The sequence below is a fragment of the Triturus cristatus genome, chromosome 4_1 (assembly GCF_964204655.1).
Source record: "Triturus cristatus chromosome 4_1, aTriCri1.1, whole genome shotgun sequence".
In the NCBI taxonomy this organism is placed as follows: Eukaryota; Metazoa; Chordata; class Amphibia; order Caudata; family Salamandridae; genus Triturus; species Triturus cristatus.
This window is the reverse complement of record NC_140585.1, coordinates 1,156,646,896-1,156,665,993: the sequence shown is the minus strand read 5'-3', so window position 1 is coordinate 1,156,665,993 and position 19,098 is coordinate 1,156,646,896. Positions and strand designations below refer to the sequence as shown.

At 46.7% G+C, this 19,098-nt stretch overlaps 1 protein-coding gene across 3 annotated transcripts in view; it reads right to left on the bottom strand.

Annotated features, from left to right (window-relative positions):
- Positions 1–19,098, bottom strand: part of LOC146856237 (serine/threonine-protein kinase N1-like) — a 443,024-nt gene that overhangs the window by 35,997 nt on the left and 387,929 nt on the right. For all 3 annotated transcript variants that reach the window (XM_085654308.1, XM_085654306.1, XM_085654307.1), the window contains exons 17-18: positions 15,369–15,431; positions 14,788–14,864 (exon numbers count right to left, since the gene is read on the bottom strand). In XM_085654308.1, the coding sequence (XP_085510434.1) occupies positions 14,788–14,864; positions 15,369–15,431 (140 nt within the window). The remainder of the gene's footprint in view (positions 1–14,787; positions 14,865–15,368; positions 15,432–19,098) is intronic.

Genomic DNA, 19,098 nt, shown 5'->3' with positions numbered 1-19,098 from the left:
ACAATGTTGGCATGTTGCTGGAGAGTGAGAGTCCGGCAGACAGATAATACACACCTCATGTGTGTCTGAAGCAGCCTTCTTTTTTCCACAAGATGGACATGGAACAAATAAAGAAGGCATTTTTCTGACAAAATAGCAAAAAAATCAGTCAGAAAAACACAGGATACTAACTTCCTCTCAGATGTTATAAGAAGAAGTCCAAAAAATCTTAAAGTTGTAATAATTCTTGACTAAAGAGTCAAAAATGAAGAGAGCTGAATTCCAGGGTCCTGACTGAAGGAGCCGGAAAGAACAACTGACCTAACTGTCACCCCTGAGGCATGATGGGATATGGAAGTCAGGGCTGCCTTAAAGGCACGGTGCCAGTTTTTACCTGTACAGGGCTTTTTAGTCTCTATGGTATTATATTGCAATGCAGCCTGCAGGCTGGCAATGTGTTGTACATCTGTGTTTTTCCACAGTTTGTTCTCTTTATTTTTTGCTTTCTCATGAGTGTTTACCTCATTAAAAAGAAAAAAAAAAAAAAAGAGATTTAGGTGTATTGTTATACCTATATATATATATATATATATATATATATATATATATATATATATATATATATATATATATATATATATATATATGTGTGTGTTATTGGATGTGTATATTTACATTGCCTAGCCTTTTATGGGAGCTGCATTTGCTTGGAAAAAATGATATATGTTTATATATATACAGAGCTGTATATATGTATGTTTTTACATATATAATTTTATTATTTCCGGGGTCCCCGCACATGGGCGGGAATATTCAGTGCTTATGACTATTGATGAGGATCCCCTGGAAGAGAAGCAGTGTCTCTGGTCTTGCCTAGGCCCAGAGGCGAAGGCGTGACCGAAGCCTTTTTCGGTGCCGGCGATGGTGTGGGGGGGGGGGGGGGGGATAGATTAGTACTCACGACCCTCTGTGCCGGAGTGATGTCCTCCACATCTGAGTCGTCGGCTTCTGAGGCGCTGACAAGTCCCTCGTCGGTGTGAGGCTGATCTGGAGCGTCGACGATTTCTCCGAAGATGTCGTCCGGAATCGTTGTCGAGGAGTGTGCCATGGTTCTTCTGGCTCTTCGGTCTCGAATAGTCTTTTTGGACCGGAAGGACTTGCACGCCAGACAGTCTCGAGCCTTGTGTTCAGAGGAGAGGCAGAGATTGCATAGCTCGTGGAGATCGGTGTGGGGGAATTTGGACCCAAATCGAGGGCACTTTTTAAATGGAGTCCTTTCCATTAGCCAGGACCGGAGCTTGGGTAGGCCCGAAGGCCGCCGTCGACGACTGGAACCGAAGGTCTGTGCCGATGAGAAGTCGCGTCGAGTGGGGAGATCGCGTTCGAAACATTACCGCGAATTGGGGTGAGGATTGCGCGTCGATCGTCGAACTGGAAGCTGTTCGGAACCGGAGCGCGAAGATTACATCCGAGCCCGATGGCGGAAAAAAACAATCTGAGGATGGAGCCGAAGCCCATGCGCAATACGATCCAAGGGAGGAGTCACCAAACTCGTGACTTTCAAAGACTTTCCAAGAGGAAAAACAAACTGCAAACATCCGGGCCCAACACCAGATGGCGAGCTATGCACAAGTGTGTAATCTGCAGCTCATATGCCTCGAACACACTGTTACACTGCTATAACTCTGTACTTGTATGAAGACGTACAGAAACCCTCCTAGTTGCACCTCAACATGCATCAAAGAAATGCAACTTTCATCAGGAGAGTCTCCTCCAGTCTCTCCATCACACTTGCTTCAGAAGAAACTAAAGTGAAAGGCCTTGCTGAGAGTTACCACATGTGTATCTGTACTCAAGCCAAAGCCACCTCAAAGGGGCATTTCAATTCTACCAGCTGTACTTGTATCAAGACCCCTCCTTAGCAACACTTCCAACTACATCTAGATACCTTGGATGCCGGACACACCTGCACAAACATTTTCAACTGCACCTACACTACAGTGAGAACTCACCTTACCATTCCAGTCTACCTGTGCTAAGGCTCCAAAGTGAGTGAGATGCTTATTGCTAATTCTTACAACTACATTTAGACTGTGGCCATGCAGAGACAGCTCCCCACCATCTCTGCCCGTACCCAGACTGAATCCACAGTGTATGAGTCACCTAACCTCATGACAAGAACTATTATCAGTACTGAAGCCATAACTGGCATGGGTCTCAAAACCTACCCGTAGCAGGGTACCAACTGGTTTCGGATCTAATTTGAAAGCTTTCATTCCAAATATCATCCTATGTTCATAGCACAGTGTTCCAAGACATCGATCTATAGTACCATTGGTAATTGAATGAAACTAGAACCATACCAAAGTGCAAGCTTTACACAAGATATATGCATAGAGACTGAATGAGCCACAAGCAACAATTCAGATGTATCCTTGGCTAGCCTTCACTGAGAGACTTTCCTATCAGTAGACAATTCAACTGGAGATAAGCTTGCAATCACTGAGATCCCTCATGCACCAGTGAACAGTTTCATTTTGCCAAGGCTAGCCTTCACTGAAGATACCCTTCCATGAGCTGGCAATTCAACAATAAGGTAACCTTCACCCGGAGATGTGCCCCACCAACAGGCAACTGTACCTAGTCTAGCATTCACAGAGACCTACTCCACTAGCTAACAACTCTACTGTATCAAGGCTATCCTTTACTTAGATGCCGCCTCAATATTTCCAACTATAGTTAAGACAGATTTCATTACAACAATTCCCCCACCAGCTGAAAAGTCAACTATATACACACTAGCCATCTCTGGGAGTCCTCATCATTAGCTGAGAACTGCAACCCCAGATAAGAAAAACATTATGTACCTGTAACTACAGATCCCCAGTTTTGGTACACATGATTGAATTATTCTGATCAGCCGATAGTCAATGTTTGTATTACAGTGCACATGTACATGTAAACTCAATGAACACTGCAGTATACCCAACATTAGTATGTCACCCAAACTCCAGCTAATGTGGTGGAGAGGGATAATCTAATGAAAAGGGAAGGAGGTGGATCACATGTGAATCTATGAAAGATACAAATGTTAGAGAAGGAAAATGTTACTTACTCTATAAGCAGCTTTTCATAGCGTGTAAGGGCTGTAAACTCACATGCTCTGTATACTCCCGCCATCTCTTGTTGGGCTGGGACATTGTAAGTTGGTTTTCTTCTAAAGACGTGTTCAAACATTTGGTGTCAAGTGATTCCTACCTTAGCAGGTATTGTACATGGCCATTGAGTCCACGTTAAGCTGTTTTTTGAACAGCGGGTGAGAGTAAGTATGGAGTGAAAAGTGAGGATAGTATGATTACCATACATATTATATGTGTGAGGTTGGTTTAAGCACCGAGGATGAGGACATGTGCAACAGACAATAGCTGCTGGGAAGGAAGGTGGGCATATGCGAGTCAAGCACTACATGCTCTGAACAAATGCTTATGGAGTAACGTTTAATGTTCATAGCATGCATGTTTGTAGATACACATGCTATGCTTAGACTGTAAAGCATCCCCAAAAGTGGTGGCTAACCAGCATAAGATGCAGACGTTTAGATCAATGTTCTCAAGACTGTTTGGCCAACTCTAGCCTACTGGCAGGCTAACACATCTCAACAATAGTGTTTGGTGGAATTATGTGGAGTTGACCATTTAGCTACCTTGCAAATATCAGCTGTAGGAATGTTTCCGAAGAAAGCCATGTCGACTATGTGAATGTTTCCTAACAAAGCCATTGTTACACCTCTCTTACTGGTAGAGTGTTCCCTAGGAGGCATAAGGAGGTCTTTTGGTTTTACCATATCAGGTTTGAATACACTTGACAACCACTTAGCTATGCCAGATTTACATATCGCCTTACCTTTACGGGGGTTAGAAAAAGCGTCAAATAATTGCTGAGTTTTACAAACGGGTTTAGTTCTGTCAGTGTAATACATTAGAGCATGTTTGACATCTAATTTGTGAAGCCATGCAGTCTGGGTGAGGGAAAAAGATCGCCAGCTCAACAGTTTGGTTGAGGTAAAAGGGAGATATGACCATATGAAGGAACTTAGGGTTAGTTTTAAGGATTACCCTATCATCATGTACCTGAAAGGAAGGCTCTTGCACAGTAATAGCTTGCAGCTTGATCAACACACCTCAAAGTTGTAATAGCCACTAAAAAAAGGCACTTTCCAAGAGCGGGATTAGAAAGGGCAAGGGTCTGAAGGTTCTAATGGATGTCCCTTTAGTCTTCTAAGAACAACATTTAGAGTCCACACTGAAGTAGGACAAACCCTGGGAGGAATGCCTCTTTTGAGGCCTTCCATAAAAGCCTTAATGACAGGAATTCTAAATAGTGAAGAATGTTCTCTGTTTTGTAAGTAAGTGGCTACAGCAGTTAACTGTAGGCAAATGGATGTGTGAGCGGACACTGGCTTTTGAAGATGATGTAGTAAGTGGACTGTAGGTAGAGGACAGTGGGTTTACGAGGATTTAGTGGACTAAGCTTTTCCACTTAGTGGCATAACAAGCGTGGGTAGTGGGTCTGTGAAGTTTTTTTTAAAAGTCCATTCATTTTTTAGGCAAACTGAGGTACCATAAGACCTCAAGTCTCAGTTTGCTGGGTTAAGCTTTCGAGATCTGAGCCTGTCTTTGCTTTTTGTGTGAAGGACAGCCCTGCTGAGCCATTGACCAGCTTCTTGTCAGGAGTCCTTCAGGAGAGCTGAGAACCAGAGTTGTCTGGAGCTACCAAAACAAGAGCGAAAGATGTTTGCCAAAGCTTTCCCATCACATATGGAAGCAGTGGGGAGGAAGAAATGAGTAGGCAAACATCCTTGACTAGTTCATCCACATAGCATTGCCTCTGGAATGGGGGTGTGGGAACATGAGGCAAAGCTTTGACATTCTGTGTTAGCGTGAGTGGTGAACAGGTCTATTGCGGGACAGCAGTGGAAGTAAGGAAGGAAGATTTGTAAGTGGAGTGCCTACTCATGGACTTGTTGATGCATCTTGCTGAGGAGGTCTGCTAAGTCCCAGAAGATACACTGCTACCAGGTGTATCTGAGAGTGTATGATCCACTGGCATATATGTTGCGCTAATGCTGAAAGCTGAAGCGAGTACCCCCCATTTATGTAGGTAATACATGGTGGTCATATTGTATGTTTTGACTAGGGCTACCTTGCACTGAAGTTCCTAAAAGACGGCTTCTAGAACTAGGTTAATGGCTAGAACGAAGCTCTAGATGATGGATTTGGAGACCTTTTTGATAAAGGGACCAAAGTCCCAGAATTGTCATGATTTGGCGATGCGCCCCCACCCTGAGAGGGAGGCATCTGTAGTGATGGCCACTTGTGGATGGTGTCTATATAGGGCCTGCCCTGCAACAAGTTGTTGCTGCTCCACCACTGCAAAGAACAATAAGTATTGGCATCAACACTAGATCTGCCCAGTGACCCTCTGCTTGTGACCACTATGCTGAATGGAACTTCGGTAGCAGACTCATTACTATTCTGACTGGGTTGAAAATTTGGATGAAAGAGGCAGCAGCTGCTGGAAAGCTAGCACTCTGTTGGTTTGGGTATGCCTTACTGGAGACAGCATTTAGGGTGGACCCAAGAAAAAGTTGCACTTGGAGGTGCTGGAGGTGGAGAAGAGAGATGGCAGCTTCAGGTTCACCTGGTAACACCCCTTGCTGACGCACACCAAGCATCACTTTGTAAGACAGCCCCAGGCACTTAGGGGTTCGGCCCTGTACTGCCCGAGGCTACCTATCAATCTCCGAGTGATGAACGAGGCAGCCTATGTGGGAAGGAGAAAGGCAGGGCATCTTTTTACCATGTGACCTGGTGTCATTAGAGTTGCGAGCTCTGATGACTATGACGCAAGGGTCACATGGAGTACACAGATACACTGCACATGCTTTAGCTGTGCAGTGTGCAGAGCGTATCTGTTTACATGAGAAAGCTACTTGCTTTCACTTTCTCCTTCAAGCTTGCTGTGCTTCACAGCATTGCGTCGGAGAACTGGAGCTGCAAAAAGATGGCTGGCCTCGTCTCATCTCCTGTCACAGGTAAGTCTGTCATCCTATCAGCCTCTCCCAAGCCTTCAACTTTCTTCCTTCCATCTCTTTTTCATTGCCAGTCTTTTGTAAATACACTTCATTTTATTGTATACACAAGAGCGCAGTTTTACTAAAAACAGCAACTGATTAAGATTAGATGCTTGTTAATTTGTCTGCTGAATAATGCAGTAGTTCTCTGTGTTTGTGTGTCTATAAGTTTGCTTGCACTTAATTTGATCAAATATGTCATGTTTTAGCATACTTGTTGGCTATGAGTTGTCATCAAACTAAAGACATTTCAGACACTGGTAAATGGTGAGAGTCTGAAACGTAGGTGTTGAGCCAAAACTGAAAGAGTCTTTATTAAGGTGGGTAAAGCAGAAAAAGAGAGCTAGGAACGCTGATGAGGATAGAGTCTGCATAATGTGGTGCAACTACAAGAAAGATATTTCGCCGACCGCACTGTAGAGGGAAATAGTTATGTCAAAACCAGGTTCCATTGATGTGGATAGAGTGTGCCTAATGTGAACCTTAAGTGGCCTTTATGGAAAGCATTTTAAAGCAATATTTGAAAAAGCCTCATATATGGTACTGCATTCTTTCCTAAAGCAGAAGCACAGAAAGATGTCTTAAAAACAATTGTAAAAGCCCTAAGGTAATCAATGTGAATGATACAGCCACTGCTTCCATTTCACATCTTTGTCTTCCTCTTGCATCCTAGATGGTTTTTTTTTTTCCATGCAACATCTTACTTAGTCGCTTCAAGGTATCTGAGTGATAAAGTGTGTAAGTGAATGAATGAGCGAATGTGTGTGAGGTATAGGACACCTGGTGCAAAATGCTGGCTACAGCATACTGGCAACAATTTCTAGCATTGGGGAGGCTAGCCATTTTTTGGGGGGGAAGGGTGTCGGAGTGTGGAGAGACGGGCAACCTTAATTAAATTCTGACCTTGGCATGCGAATGATAATATAGAACATGTGAGTCACCAATGGCATATAGATGCAATCAATGGCGAATTTCTTGCCTGCCATGTTGTATGCAATTATTGACATAAAGCGGTACATAGAGGATGTTCCATGAGAGAATGGGGACACCTGTATACTCTGTAGCCCTTCTAGAAGAATTTGGGCTAGCTCACTTCAATTCAGTGCAAATATAAACCCCCCACCAGTTTTAAGGATCACCAGCCGCCACGGCCTAGGTCTACAATGAGATAGGTGTGATACTTTTTTGATTTTTGTTGAACTTGACTCATCGTCCTCACAAAGAAAACTTCCATGTGTTCTTTCTGTTGTTCATGGTCATCCTGTTCTTGATCATCCTCAACGTCTTGTTCAGTAGGAAAATACCACAACTGTCGGACTGGAGGTTGAAAAGATATTCTGATAGGGGGGATAAGAATAGTCTGCATTGGTATAGTAGATATAGTGGGTGAGATGGGTAAGGCAGATGAAACCGATGGCTGGGCAACTGACTGGGTAACAGGCTATGCCTGATGATCCAGAGGTAGAAAAGCAGAAGTGACAAACTCTGTGGTTACTGATGAAAGTATGACAGGCAGGCCAAGATGGACACAAAACTAACGCAAATGGTATTCCGGTGGCTAAAATGACAAGGCTGTTACTGCAGAAGCAGTAGTCAATAAGAGAACAACAGCAGAGGCTCAGCTGAATTATGGGTATTATACAGAGTGGTGGAAAAACTGTTGATCGGTTCGACTGTGGGGCATCTGATTACAGAGGTGATGACAGATGGATGGAGACAGCTGGTGAGGCAGCAACTGGCAGTTGTGAACGCAACTCGACAGAAGTCAGCTTAACAGCGGATGAGGCAATAAGCTGCGAATTTTGATTTTTGTAAATAACATTTCAGCAGAAATTGAAGGGACTGTACTTCTCAAAGAGGTCTTGTGGGTGTCTATTCTTGGAATTTCTTCTGTGTGTGTAGGTAACGGTGCAGTTCAAGTCTTTTCATTTACTTCCAGATCAAGTTTCTACTTTTTTGGGGCAGATCTGGAGGTAGCAGCAGACTTTTCTTTTTATAGAGCTTTGGTAGAAGTCTCTTATGGTCTTTTGAGTGTTTTTACTGAAAATGTATGGCAGGTGTCCTATACTTTAAGTTTAAGACCAGCATCAAGACAATAGATGTACAGGTTGAAAGGATAATTTAAGTTATATTTCTTTTTGGTACAGGAACTGCAAGCTTTGGAGAGAGACTCCTTTGAAAATGTCTCAGACATTTTGAAGAGCTCTTACTCATCGTAACTACCACCAAAAAGGTGAAAAAAGTCTTGCAACACCTTCCCTATATAAAGCTGAGATTGAGATGGCTCACAAAGCAAAAAGACCGAGACTTGAAAAAAGACAAAAGCACAAGTTACTTACTTGTGTAACGATATATTAGTTAGTGATAGATTGGTTACCTTAGAATAGAATATCCCCAGGCGTCAGACTGGATGCGGAAGTTTTTCGTCAGCAGTACCCCTATGGTCGGTAGGCGTCGTCGTACGACTCCGCGTACGTCGCTGACGTCAAAGCTGCCGAGATGACGTCGTCAGAGCTACTTAGACGCGCCCACGCGCACTGACGTCAGTTCTGCACACAACCTTTCTGCACCAGAAGCGCAGAGCCATGCCAGAGACCGACTACTGGTGCAGTAGAACTAGGGCCCTGTAAGGGATGACCTGAACCCTAGAGAACAGTTCACAGAACGGGGAGGATGGGCGGGCGGTAAAGAATCTATCACTAACTAATGTCTCTTACAGATATATTGTTACACAAGTAAGTAACTTGTGCATCTGAAAGAGACACGTTAGTGATAGATTCCTTACCTTAGAATACATACCCAAGCAATACCAAACCCGGTGGTGGGTCTGCAAAGTTAGAATACACCAGAAAGTCACGGAGAACTGAACGGCCAAAGAAGCTGTCTCTCCGGACCTGACTGTCAAGGCAATAGTGCTTAGTGAAATTATGCAATGAGGCCCAAGTGGCCGCCTGATAGATGTCTTGCAGGGGAACACCGCACCCCAATGCTGTGGTAGCTGTCGTCGCCTTGGTAGAATGGCGCGCAGCCCAACCGTAGGTTCTTTTTCAGCCAGAGTAACAGGCTTTAATGCACAAGACAACCCATCGGGAGATAGTTCTCTTGTGCACAGCCCGGCCTTTTTTAGCGCCCACATACCCAACAAAGAGCTGGTCATCCACCCGGAACTTTTGTGTGCGGTTGAGATAGAACGAGAGCGCATGTTTTAGATCCAGACGGTGGAGCCTCTCCTCTTCTCTTGAAGGGTGCGGAAGCGGAAAGAAAGTGGGCAGAGTTACAGTTTGCCCGAAGTGAAAGGCAGAGACTACTTTTGGTAGAAAGGAGGAACGCGGTTGAAACACAACCTTGTCCGGATGAATCGCCAGGAAAGGAGGTTTGCAGGAAAGAGCTTGGATCTCACTCATCCGCCGAGTGGAGGTAAAGCCACCAGGAAGACAGTTTTCTCAGACAATAACCGCAAAGGACAGTTATGAAGAGGCTCAAATGGAGCGCACATCAGATATGTGAGAACCAGATTAAAGTCCCATTGAGGCATCACAAAAGGAATAGGAGGGAAAAGGTGAGTAATGCCTTTGAGAAATCTATTGACAACTGGGGACTTGAAAAGAGAGGGCTGATCAGGCAGCCCGAGAAAGGCTGAAAGAGCAGAAAGGTAGCCCTTGATAGTGCCCAAAGTAGAGCCCTGCTGGGCCAAAGAAAGGAGGATAAATAGGACCTCAGAAAGAGGGGCAGCAAGAGGATCAACAGATTTTGCTGTACACCACGCCACAAATTTTTTCAACCGACAGGCATATACCATTTTAGTGGAGGGAAGCCTGGCTGCCAGAATCACATTACAGACTTCGGAAGGCAAGTCAAATGGAATCAGCTGTCGCCGCTCAATCTCCACGCAAGGAGGTGGAGGCTGGACAGGTTCGGGTGGAGGACCGTCCCCTGTTGCTGCGACAGGAGATCCTCCTGAAGAGGCAGTTGGATGGGGGATCCACGCTTATACTGAGTAGCTCGGGATACCAAACTCTTCGAGCCCAGTCCGGTGCCACAAGAATGACTTGGGCCCGGTCGCGCCTGATCTTCTTCAGCACTCTGGGCAGAAGTGGTATAGGCGTCCAACAGACCGCAACTCCACTCACGATGAAAAGCGTTGCCTAGCGAGTGCCGCCTTGGAAACTCCAACGCGCAGAACTGCTGACATTGCGCGTTCCATTCGGTGGTGAATAGATCTAACCAAGGTTCTCCACACTGCTGAAAGAGACCTTGCACCACCTCTGAGTGAAGACGCCATTCGTGATCCAACATGCTCCTTCGGCTGAGTTTATCCGCCCTGTCGTTCAGGGTACCTGCCAGTTGTTGAACCACCAAGGAAATGCCTTGAAGTTCCAGCCACGTCCAGAGACGTAGAGCCTCCTGACATAGGGTCCACGACCCCACCCCGCCCTGTTTGTTGCAGTACCACATGGCGGTGGTGTTGTCTGTGAGCACATGCACTACTCTCCCCTTGACAGAGGGAAGGAATGTTTGGAGTGCAAGTAGGATCGCGCTGAGCTCCAAAAGGTTGATATGAAGCTTGGACTCCGTTGGAGACCAGAGGCCTCTGATCTCCGCCTCTCCCATGTGGCCGCACCATCCCAGGAGAGACGCGTCCGTCACTACTGTTTGCTCCGGTTGGGGAAGGGAGAGGGATCTGCCGCTGGTTCGTGAGCCACCACTTCAAGTCACGTGCAGTGCCCTCCGAGATCAGGACGTAGTCGGACAGGTCCCCCCGATGCTGCGTCCACTGGAACTTCAGGTCCCACTGCAGAGTCTGCATATGCCATCTGGCTTGATCGATCAGCAGAATGCAGGAGGCCATGAGGCCCAGCAGCCTCAGTGTCTTCCTGACCGAAACCCATGACCAGGGCTGAAAGATCGGAATCATAGCCCGAATGTCTCTGACTCGCTGTTCAGGAGGATACCCAAAACTGCGCCGTATCCAGAACTGCTCCGATGAAGAGGAGCTTCTGAGAGGGAATCAGGTGTGACTTCGGCACGTTGATGGAAAACCCCAGCAAATGCAGGAGGTCGCCGTAGTCTGGAGGTGGGAGACGACTGCGTGGGGCGAGCCCACCTTCAACAGCCCGTCGTTGAGATAGAGGAAGACTGAAACCCCTGTTCTGCGCAGATGAGCATCGACCACCAACATCACTTTCGTGAACACCCGAGGGGCGTTGGTAAGGCCGAAAGGGAGCACGGTGAACTGAAAGTGCTCGTGGCCCACCGTGAACCGCAGGTAACGCCGGTGGGCTGGCAGGATGGGGATATGAAAATAAGCATCCTGCAAGTGCAACGCTACCAGCCAGTCTTGCGGGTCTAGGGCAGACGAGACCTGAGCAAGTGTGAGAATCTTGAACTTCTCCTTCCGGGGGAAGCGATTGACGTTCCGGAGGTCTAAGATAGGGCGCAGACCCTTGTACTTCTTTGGAACCAAGAAGTAGTGGGAGTAACAACCACGACCTACTTCTGGCATCAGAACGCGCTCGATGGCCCCCTTGGCCTGCTGGAGAAGTGCCAAGTGTTCCCCCGACATGCGGTGGTACGGAGGTGGCATGGCTGGAGGGGTAGATTCGAAGGGGAGGGAGTAGCCCCTTCGGACTATTTGCAGAACCCACCTGTCTGACGTTATGGAGCGCCAGTGGGGAAGGTGATGGCGAATCCTGCCACCCTCTGGCGTCAGGTGGGTCTGAAACACCGAACTAGGAAGGTTTAGAAGCGGCGGCGGCAGAGGAGGTGGTGGACTGACCCGTCTGCTGTCCTCGGGACCCACCACGGCGGGTCCCACGTCCACGGCTGCACTGAGACTGTGGCTGCGCAGCCTTGCGGGTCTGAAAATAACGCGTCTGGGTGCCTTGACCTCGAAAGGACCGAAAAGCGTACCCCGAGGGAGTATGCGTGATGTTGAGACCCAAGGACTGGGCCGTATCCAAAGAGTCCTTAAAGCGTTCCAGGGTGCCATTCGCCTTATCACCAAAGAGGCGTGTACCATCAAAGGGAATGTCCAACAGGGTGTTCTGGACATCCCCAGAGAAGCCAGTAGTTGGGAGAGAAGCATAACGACGGAGCGCCACAGTTGTGGTAAGTGCCCTACCCAGAGAATCGGCCGTGTCGAGGCCCACAACGAATAGTACATTTTGCAGCATCTCTCCCTTCGGTAATGGCTTGGGAGAGAACCACCCGTGCCTCCACAGGGCACTGAGGCAGCACCCACACAGAATGGGAATAGCGGCCTAGCAGGCACGCAGTATTCACCGCCCGCAACCCAGAGCTGGCAGATGTGAAAATCTTTTTCCCAAATTGCTCCAGTTTCCTAGATACCTTGTCCGGAGGAGCAGAAGGAAACGCACTCGGTGAGGCAGAAGCCTGGACAACCAGACTCTCAGGCGTCGGGTGTTGTGTGAGAAAGCTGGGATCGCCGGGCGATGGCGGCGCGCCACACCCTTGTCTACAGGGACTCCTGTGTTAGGTTTAATCCAGGTGCCCAACAGGATATCAGTAAGCGCTTCATTGAAGCAGTAACGGCTCCGCAGAGGAGGACTGCGGCTGCAGGACCTCAGTTAAGAAATTGGTCCTGATAGGTACAGAAGGGAGCTCGAGGTTAAGAGCCCCGTTGCCCTAGGCAAAACCACCGAAAAAGTTCCAACCTCCTCCATGGCCACGGAAGAAGGGGACAGAGTACCAGGGTGTGGAGAGAAATCCAGATCCACTGGACCCTCCACATAGCCTTCCCACTCAGGCTCATCCTCGCATTGAGCTGCAAGAGGGTCCTCAGACCCCTCCCAGTATTCCCCTTCATCCACCGGTTGCTGAAGAGGCCGGTAAGGACGAGGTGCCCTGGGAAACGGGATAAACTCCCCTCCAAGAAATGGAATGGGAGGGTAAGATACCAGTCCCGGTTCGGTGCCGTCCGGCATCAGCGGCGGCACCGAGCCCGGAGCCGGATCCAGGGCTGGCGCCAAAGCCGTAGCTGGCACCAAGGGCCCGAGCCGGAGCCGGCGGCTCCGCAGGGTATGGTGCCGGCATAGCCGAGGCCAGAGGCGGCGGCATGGAGGCAAACCCTTCCGACGGATCGGCGGGGCCCGAAGGCGCTCCAGAGGGACCCGGCAGGACAAACAAATCGCGCAAGGCTGACATAAAGGCCTGTACCTCATCCGAAGTCGTGTGCGGGCCCGGAAAGGGTGGGTAGGCCGCAGGCAACGACGGAGGCTCCAACGGAGCCACGGGGGAGTTACCGCCTGCACCCTCCACTGCGTCTCACGACCAGTGAGGGGTAGAGGTAGAGCGACGTCGCTTCTTCGACTTTTTATGGCGCCTAGACTTACCTGTTCCCGATTCCGACGAGCGATGCTGATGGCTCCGCGACCGGTCCCTTGACCTCTCATGGGATCAGGACCTCGATCGGTGCGGAACCGACTACTGGACCTCCAATAACTTTCGGGAAAGCTCCCCCAAAGCTTTTGGCGCCATAACCCGACAATCGGGGCACGCCTCGAGATCACGGGCGTGCCCCATGCAGGAGACACACGTCGTGAGGGTCCGATACCGACATGTTTCGACGGCAGGCCCTACAGGACTTAAACCCGGGCATCCCTATTGCACCAGGAGTCAAGTACACGACAAAACAAGTTGTCAGAAACCAAGTTAAAACTTTTAACTAGGGGTACCGCTCTCTCTCGGAGCTGCACTGCTGCGCGGAAAAAGAAAGAACTGACGTCAGTACGCGTGGGCACGTCTAAGTAGCTCTGACGACGTCATCTCGGTGGCTACGATGCCAGCGATGTACGCGGAGCCGTATGACGACGCCTACCGACGCGCAGGGGTACTGCTGACGTAAACTTTCCGGATCCAGTCTGACACCTGGGGATATTCTATTCTAAGGTAAGGAATCTATCACTAATGTGTCTCTTTCAGATATGAAGTGACTGGGAGCGCAGCAGAAGATTATTTCCTTAAACTGGAGACACCATAGAAAATCTGCTCAAATGAGGTTCTGATGAAGGTAGTTGAGCTCTGAGTTTCTCCAATTCACTACCTGGTGTTTGGGTCATTCAATCAGGTGGAAAAATGACAAGTTGATGTGGTTGCTCCAGTGTCATTTGAGTGCATTTGTACAGTCTACCAGGGAAAAGTTCAAGCATGTGAATTTAAGAAAAATCCAATGATGGGGAGGCTTGCCTTCATTAGCACAACTCCTGCATTAAGTGACCATTCTACTATACCCAGGCTAGCCATTGCAGAGATTTCCCCAACCAAGAAACAATCTAACCAAACCCAGGATAATTGTCAATTTGACACCGCCCCAGTACATGACATTTCCAACAGTAGCTAACCTAGCCTTCAATGGGAGACCTTCCCTGCTGGTCACCAGTTCAACTATGCTCAGGTTGGCTCACACTAAAAGAGCAACACTCCCCTCAAACAATCAACAGTCTTCAAGCTAACCTTCACTAAGTGAGCTCTCCCAATCACTTCCATCTGTAAGTAGGACGAGAACTCTCTTTGGAAATCCTCCCCTCTCCTCCAAACACACCCTCTGAATCTCAGCTAAGCTTCGGTCTAACATAACGGTATGGTGTATACAGTCATAATTTTCTGGGAAATATACTTCTCACTATGTCAAGTAATTGAAACAAAAACCAACACACCTTCTTTACATAAACCAAAATCTGCTATTTTCACATAGCCTTCGGTGTCGAGTAATAAGTTGTCCAGTTTAAGGTCCCTGGAAAGAAAAAACAACATCACTTTATTTGTAATCTGGAATTATCAAGTATCCCACTCACGTCAACTAACAGTGTTTTTTATTTAATCTCCCCATGAGCCTCTGATGTTGGCAATTCGCTCAGTAAATGAGGAGGCCCTGTCTTCAGCTCACATTCCTCATATGGTTATGCTGCCTGAAACGCTCACAGCTTCTTGGTGAATGCTTCCCGGGGACTACAAAGCTCCTTGGAAGGTGGTGCCTGGGACAAACATTGCTGCTTGGCTGGTGTGGCCTAAGGCACACACTGTTTATTGGCAGGTGCTACGTAGAGCTCCCACTATCTGTCCTTTTAACATATCTGTTAATTCTTTTGTGAAGAGACCAATACAGAACTACACTCACTCAATACTGCCACCGGCAATGTACATTTTTTCCTGATCCTCATTGTATGTGGCTCTGGAGCGTTCCTCAGACATTTAACTTCATATTCATAAAGTGCAACAAGTCAATCTGCTTTCTTACCTGTAGACTATTTTGTGATCATGCAGAAACTGCAATCCAAGCACCACACAGGCTGAATAGAACCTGTAAAGAGAAAACATTGAGGTGTCAATACACACCTCTTGTCTTTGTGTTCTGAGTGAATAAAACAATGAGTATTAAGTACTTCTTGCTGGTTGCTTTACACTATTCACAAATGGTTGCTATGAGAAAAGAGTTCTGATTCCCCCTAAAGGTTGTTATTGCATACTCTTTAATACTGCTCTCCTTCCAATCCAAATGAAAGGCAATTTTATTATAAAACCTTCAAAATAGAAACGTATGTGCCAGGTTGTGCAATGCTTCCTGGTCAAAGGCTGCATCTTGGAGCAAAGATGCATCCAGATAGGAGCAAAGATGCATCCAGACAATGATTGCAAAAGGTGTACGAGTGATCCATGTGGCTGCCCTACATTTAGAGGTCAAAAATTGGTACATACCTTTTGAAAACTGAACTATAATCTGAAGGTGTTTGATAGGTACAGGACTACCCAGCCCACTATAGCAACATTGGGCATTCTAGTGCTATGATTAAGTTCACATTCTTTCTAAGTAAAATTTAAGAATGCTAAAAACATTCAGAATGTGTATAGCTTCCAGGGTCAAGGAAACTGGTTGTTGTAACTGATTAAGTTGCAATATTATCAAACCCATAGGCATAAACGTGAGGTCACTCGCAGTATTACTGATCTTCAAGGAAAATTAAATACAGATATTTCAAAGAAAGCTCCAACACTGATGGCTGATTTAAATTTCAATACATTAATGTCATGAGATGCCCTATTCTCACATTATTTTAGTGTTAAAGAGCAAAGGACTGGTGTCTCATAAGGTTTGCAGGAGTTCAGTAGAATTCCTGAATCAGTCAGTTGTGTCATAAAAGTTAAGTCATCATCTAAGGAGCCGAAATGATTTGAAATTAGGTTTTTACCTGTAACTCTAGTCCTCCAATGTGAGACTTCACATGATTGAGTCATTCCCCTTCGTAAAATTGTGAATCTTCTGTATTCTTAAAATAGCAATAAACTGTGTTAGAACGGCAATAGGTGCAACAGCAGTATTTATTTAGTAGCACTTCCTCCTCATTTGAGACAACTCAAACTTAAGCCAATGATATGAAGCTTCTAAGCTGTCTACTCCTCCAGAAGGCCACAATAGTTCTGATTGCATATGACAAGTGTTAAGACCTTGCCAGAGCAGAAGTGTTATCTTCCACAAGAAATATTTGAGATCCACTCAGCTGATGGCCTCAAAGGCCTGCAGCATAAGCTGACTAAGCATGGTGTTCAGCTCCCATAGCTACTGGATTCAAGATAGCCTGGCTGATGAGGGTTATGAAACTGAAACCAGTCCCAGGATGCTTGTTTCCGGTCCAGGGAATACATGGCTTGGCAGTTCGGGCTGGACTGTTCCCACGAGGCACAGGGTCAGACTGATTTGCATATGGCCATGTCTGAACTGGGGTGGTGGAGTGAGCTAAAGAATGATGATGGATTTCAGTTGACTGGGGGTGAGTGTTTGATTTGCTCAAGTGCTCCGTCCATCATCCTCTTTGGTATCGCTTTGTTCGCCCATAGAACCAGCGGGAGGTGGGGACCATCAATGAATTAATGATCCTATGAGCAAACAAAGACGCAGCATCATGACATGTTCTGACCTTTAAAACTGCTGATAAATGAAAAACAGCTGAAGAAATACGTTTAGGCCTTCCTTCACTAAGGAAAGGACCAAACGGTAATATTTGGTGTGGTTGTATTTATCCCTTTATTGTTGCACCATAGGTAGAAACGTTTCCACTTAATGTTGTTTTTTGTCATCACAGACACACTTGCTTGTGCTGGTATAGCCCTGCATTTTTTACGAGATCTCCAAATGGTAGAACTCTAGATGGTTAGGTACCCAAGCTGTCAGGTTCTGTAACTTCAAATTGTGATGTAGGACATGTCCATTCCTCCTGGACAAGAATTTTGGGTCAATATTCAATGGGCTAGGCAGACGCCTAGTCAGTCGTCCTAGGCATGTGCACCAAAATTGGCATGGCCATGCTGAAATTATCAATATCAACAAATAGGACTGCTACAGCCTGCCTTCAGAACCTCTGGAACGAGATGAAACGGCAGAAAGACCTAGATGAAAATGGTCAAACCAGTCATTGAGAAGGAATTCCTGCTAGAGGAAGACTGTCACAACGTGCTTGTGATAGATGGTATTTTGTGTTCTGCAGGATAATGAACAGGTCCAGGGTGGAATAACTCTGCTTCTTGAAGACTTGTTTAAGTTGTTGGTTATGGAGTTCCCAGTCGTGGCACTCCAATAAGGACAGAATGAGGACATATATCTACATGTTTTGAATCCTTGGAAGAAGTCCTCAAGACATAGCTACTCTGGTTCCTGTTACCCAGGCTCACAGTTGCTGCGTCTCCTCAGACAGGCTCTCGTCCCAGCCTGTTTGACAATGTAACACATGGAGTTTATGTGGTTGATTCAGATTAGAACACCTTGATTTTTTAGCCACTTTAAAAACCATTGTAGACCTTATCAAAGCTCAAAGATGTTGATGTGGTAGAATTTCTCTCACGCCAATCACATGTCTCTTGTGGATAGTATGCGTCTACTGTATGTGAAACCCAGCCTTCCATGTAGGCACCTGTTGACATGGTGATCCTGTCAGTTGTTGGTTGAAAAGGGAAGCCAGTGTTGAAGTTCTTTTTGATAATTCCACCACAGCAGAAGTTGTTTGAGGCGATGACTCATGACATTGTCGTGATGATCCCCACCGCCTACCCAAGCCCTCCAACTGCAGCCATCCACCCGATAAGACTTCTTGGGACGCCAGACATTGCAGCAGTACTGCTGCACTTCACAGTTGGCCTTCACGGAAGCACAGGTTTTCTCCACCAGTGGAACACATTCACCAGCCAATTGTCCGGGTATAGAAATACCTGGTATTGCGGATCCCACAGAAAGGCAGCCACTGGTGCTAAGCACATCGTAAATATCCATGAAGCAGATTTCAGGATGAAAAGAGGTGCTCTGAATTGGTAGTACTGCCCTGCCATTCAGAATCTCACAGTACATCTGGTTTGGATGTATGGGTACATGGGAGTAGACATCCTATGGGTCCAGGAGGCTGGGATCGCTCCCTCTTGCACAACATAAGGACTTTTGAAGGGTTTCCATTAAAAGGACTGTTTAGGTCGAAACCTACTAGACAGCACAGCAAATACATTTTGGGGACACGCTAGAAGCCGACCTAGAAATGCATTCAGTCCATTGTTTACCATTGGCTTTGCTTTTTGTTTTCACATTTGCATGCTTTCTATTCACTGGCTTTATTTGCTTTAGGCTGTCCAGCTCGAGTTAGTCTTTCATGGAGCAGAGATCCTTTACCACCTCCCTGAGTGGCTCTTTTTATTCTTCCACGACTACTCGCTTTTTGGGAACTCTTTTTTTGTTTGTGAAGCACTTCAGGAAAATGCATGTTTTTAAAGCTGTCCTTGCATGCTTCTCTTCCCCCACCGCTCTCTGTATGGCGTCTGCAAGGCTTTTTGTGGATTCTGCAGTCAGTTTCAACAGAAGCTCGTTTCGTTTTTGCCTCCGTTTATGAGGCACATTTTTATGTATGAGTGTATGTTTTGTTTAGAGGACAGGAAGTGCTTCACTAGCTGCCATAGCATGCCTTTTGCTGGGATGCCAGAAGCTGTCACTTTGT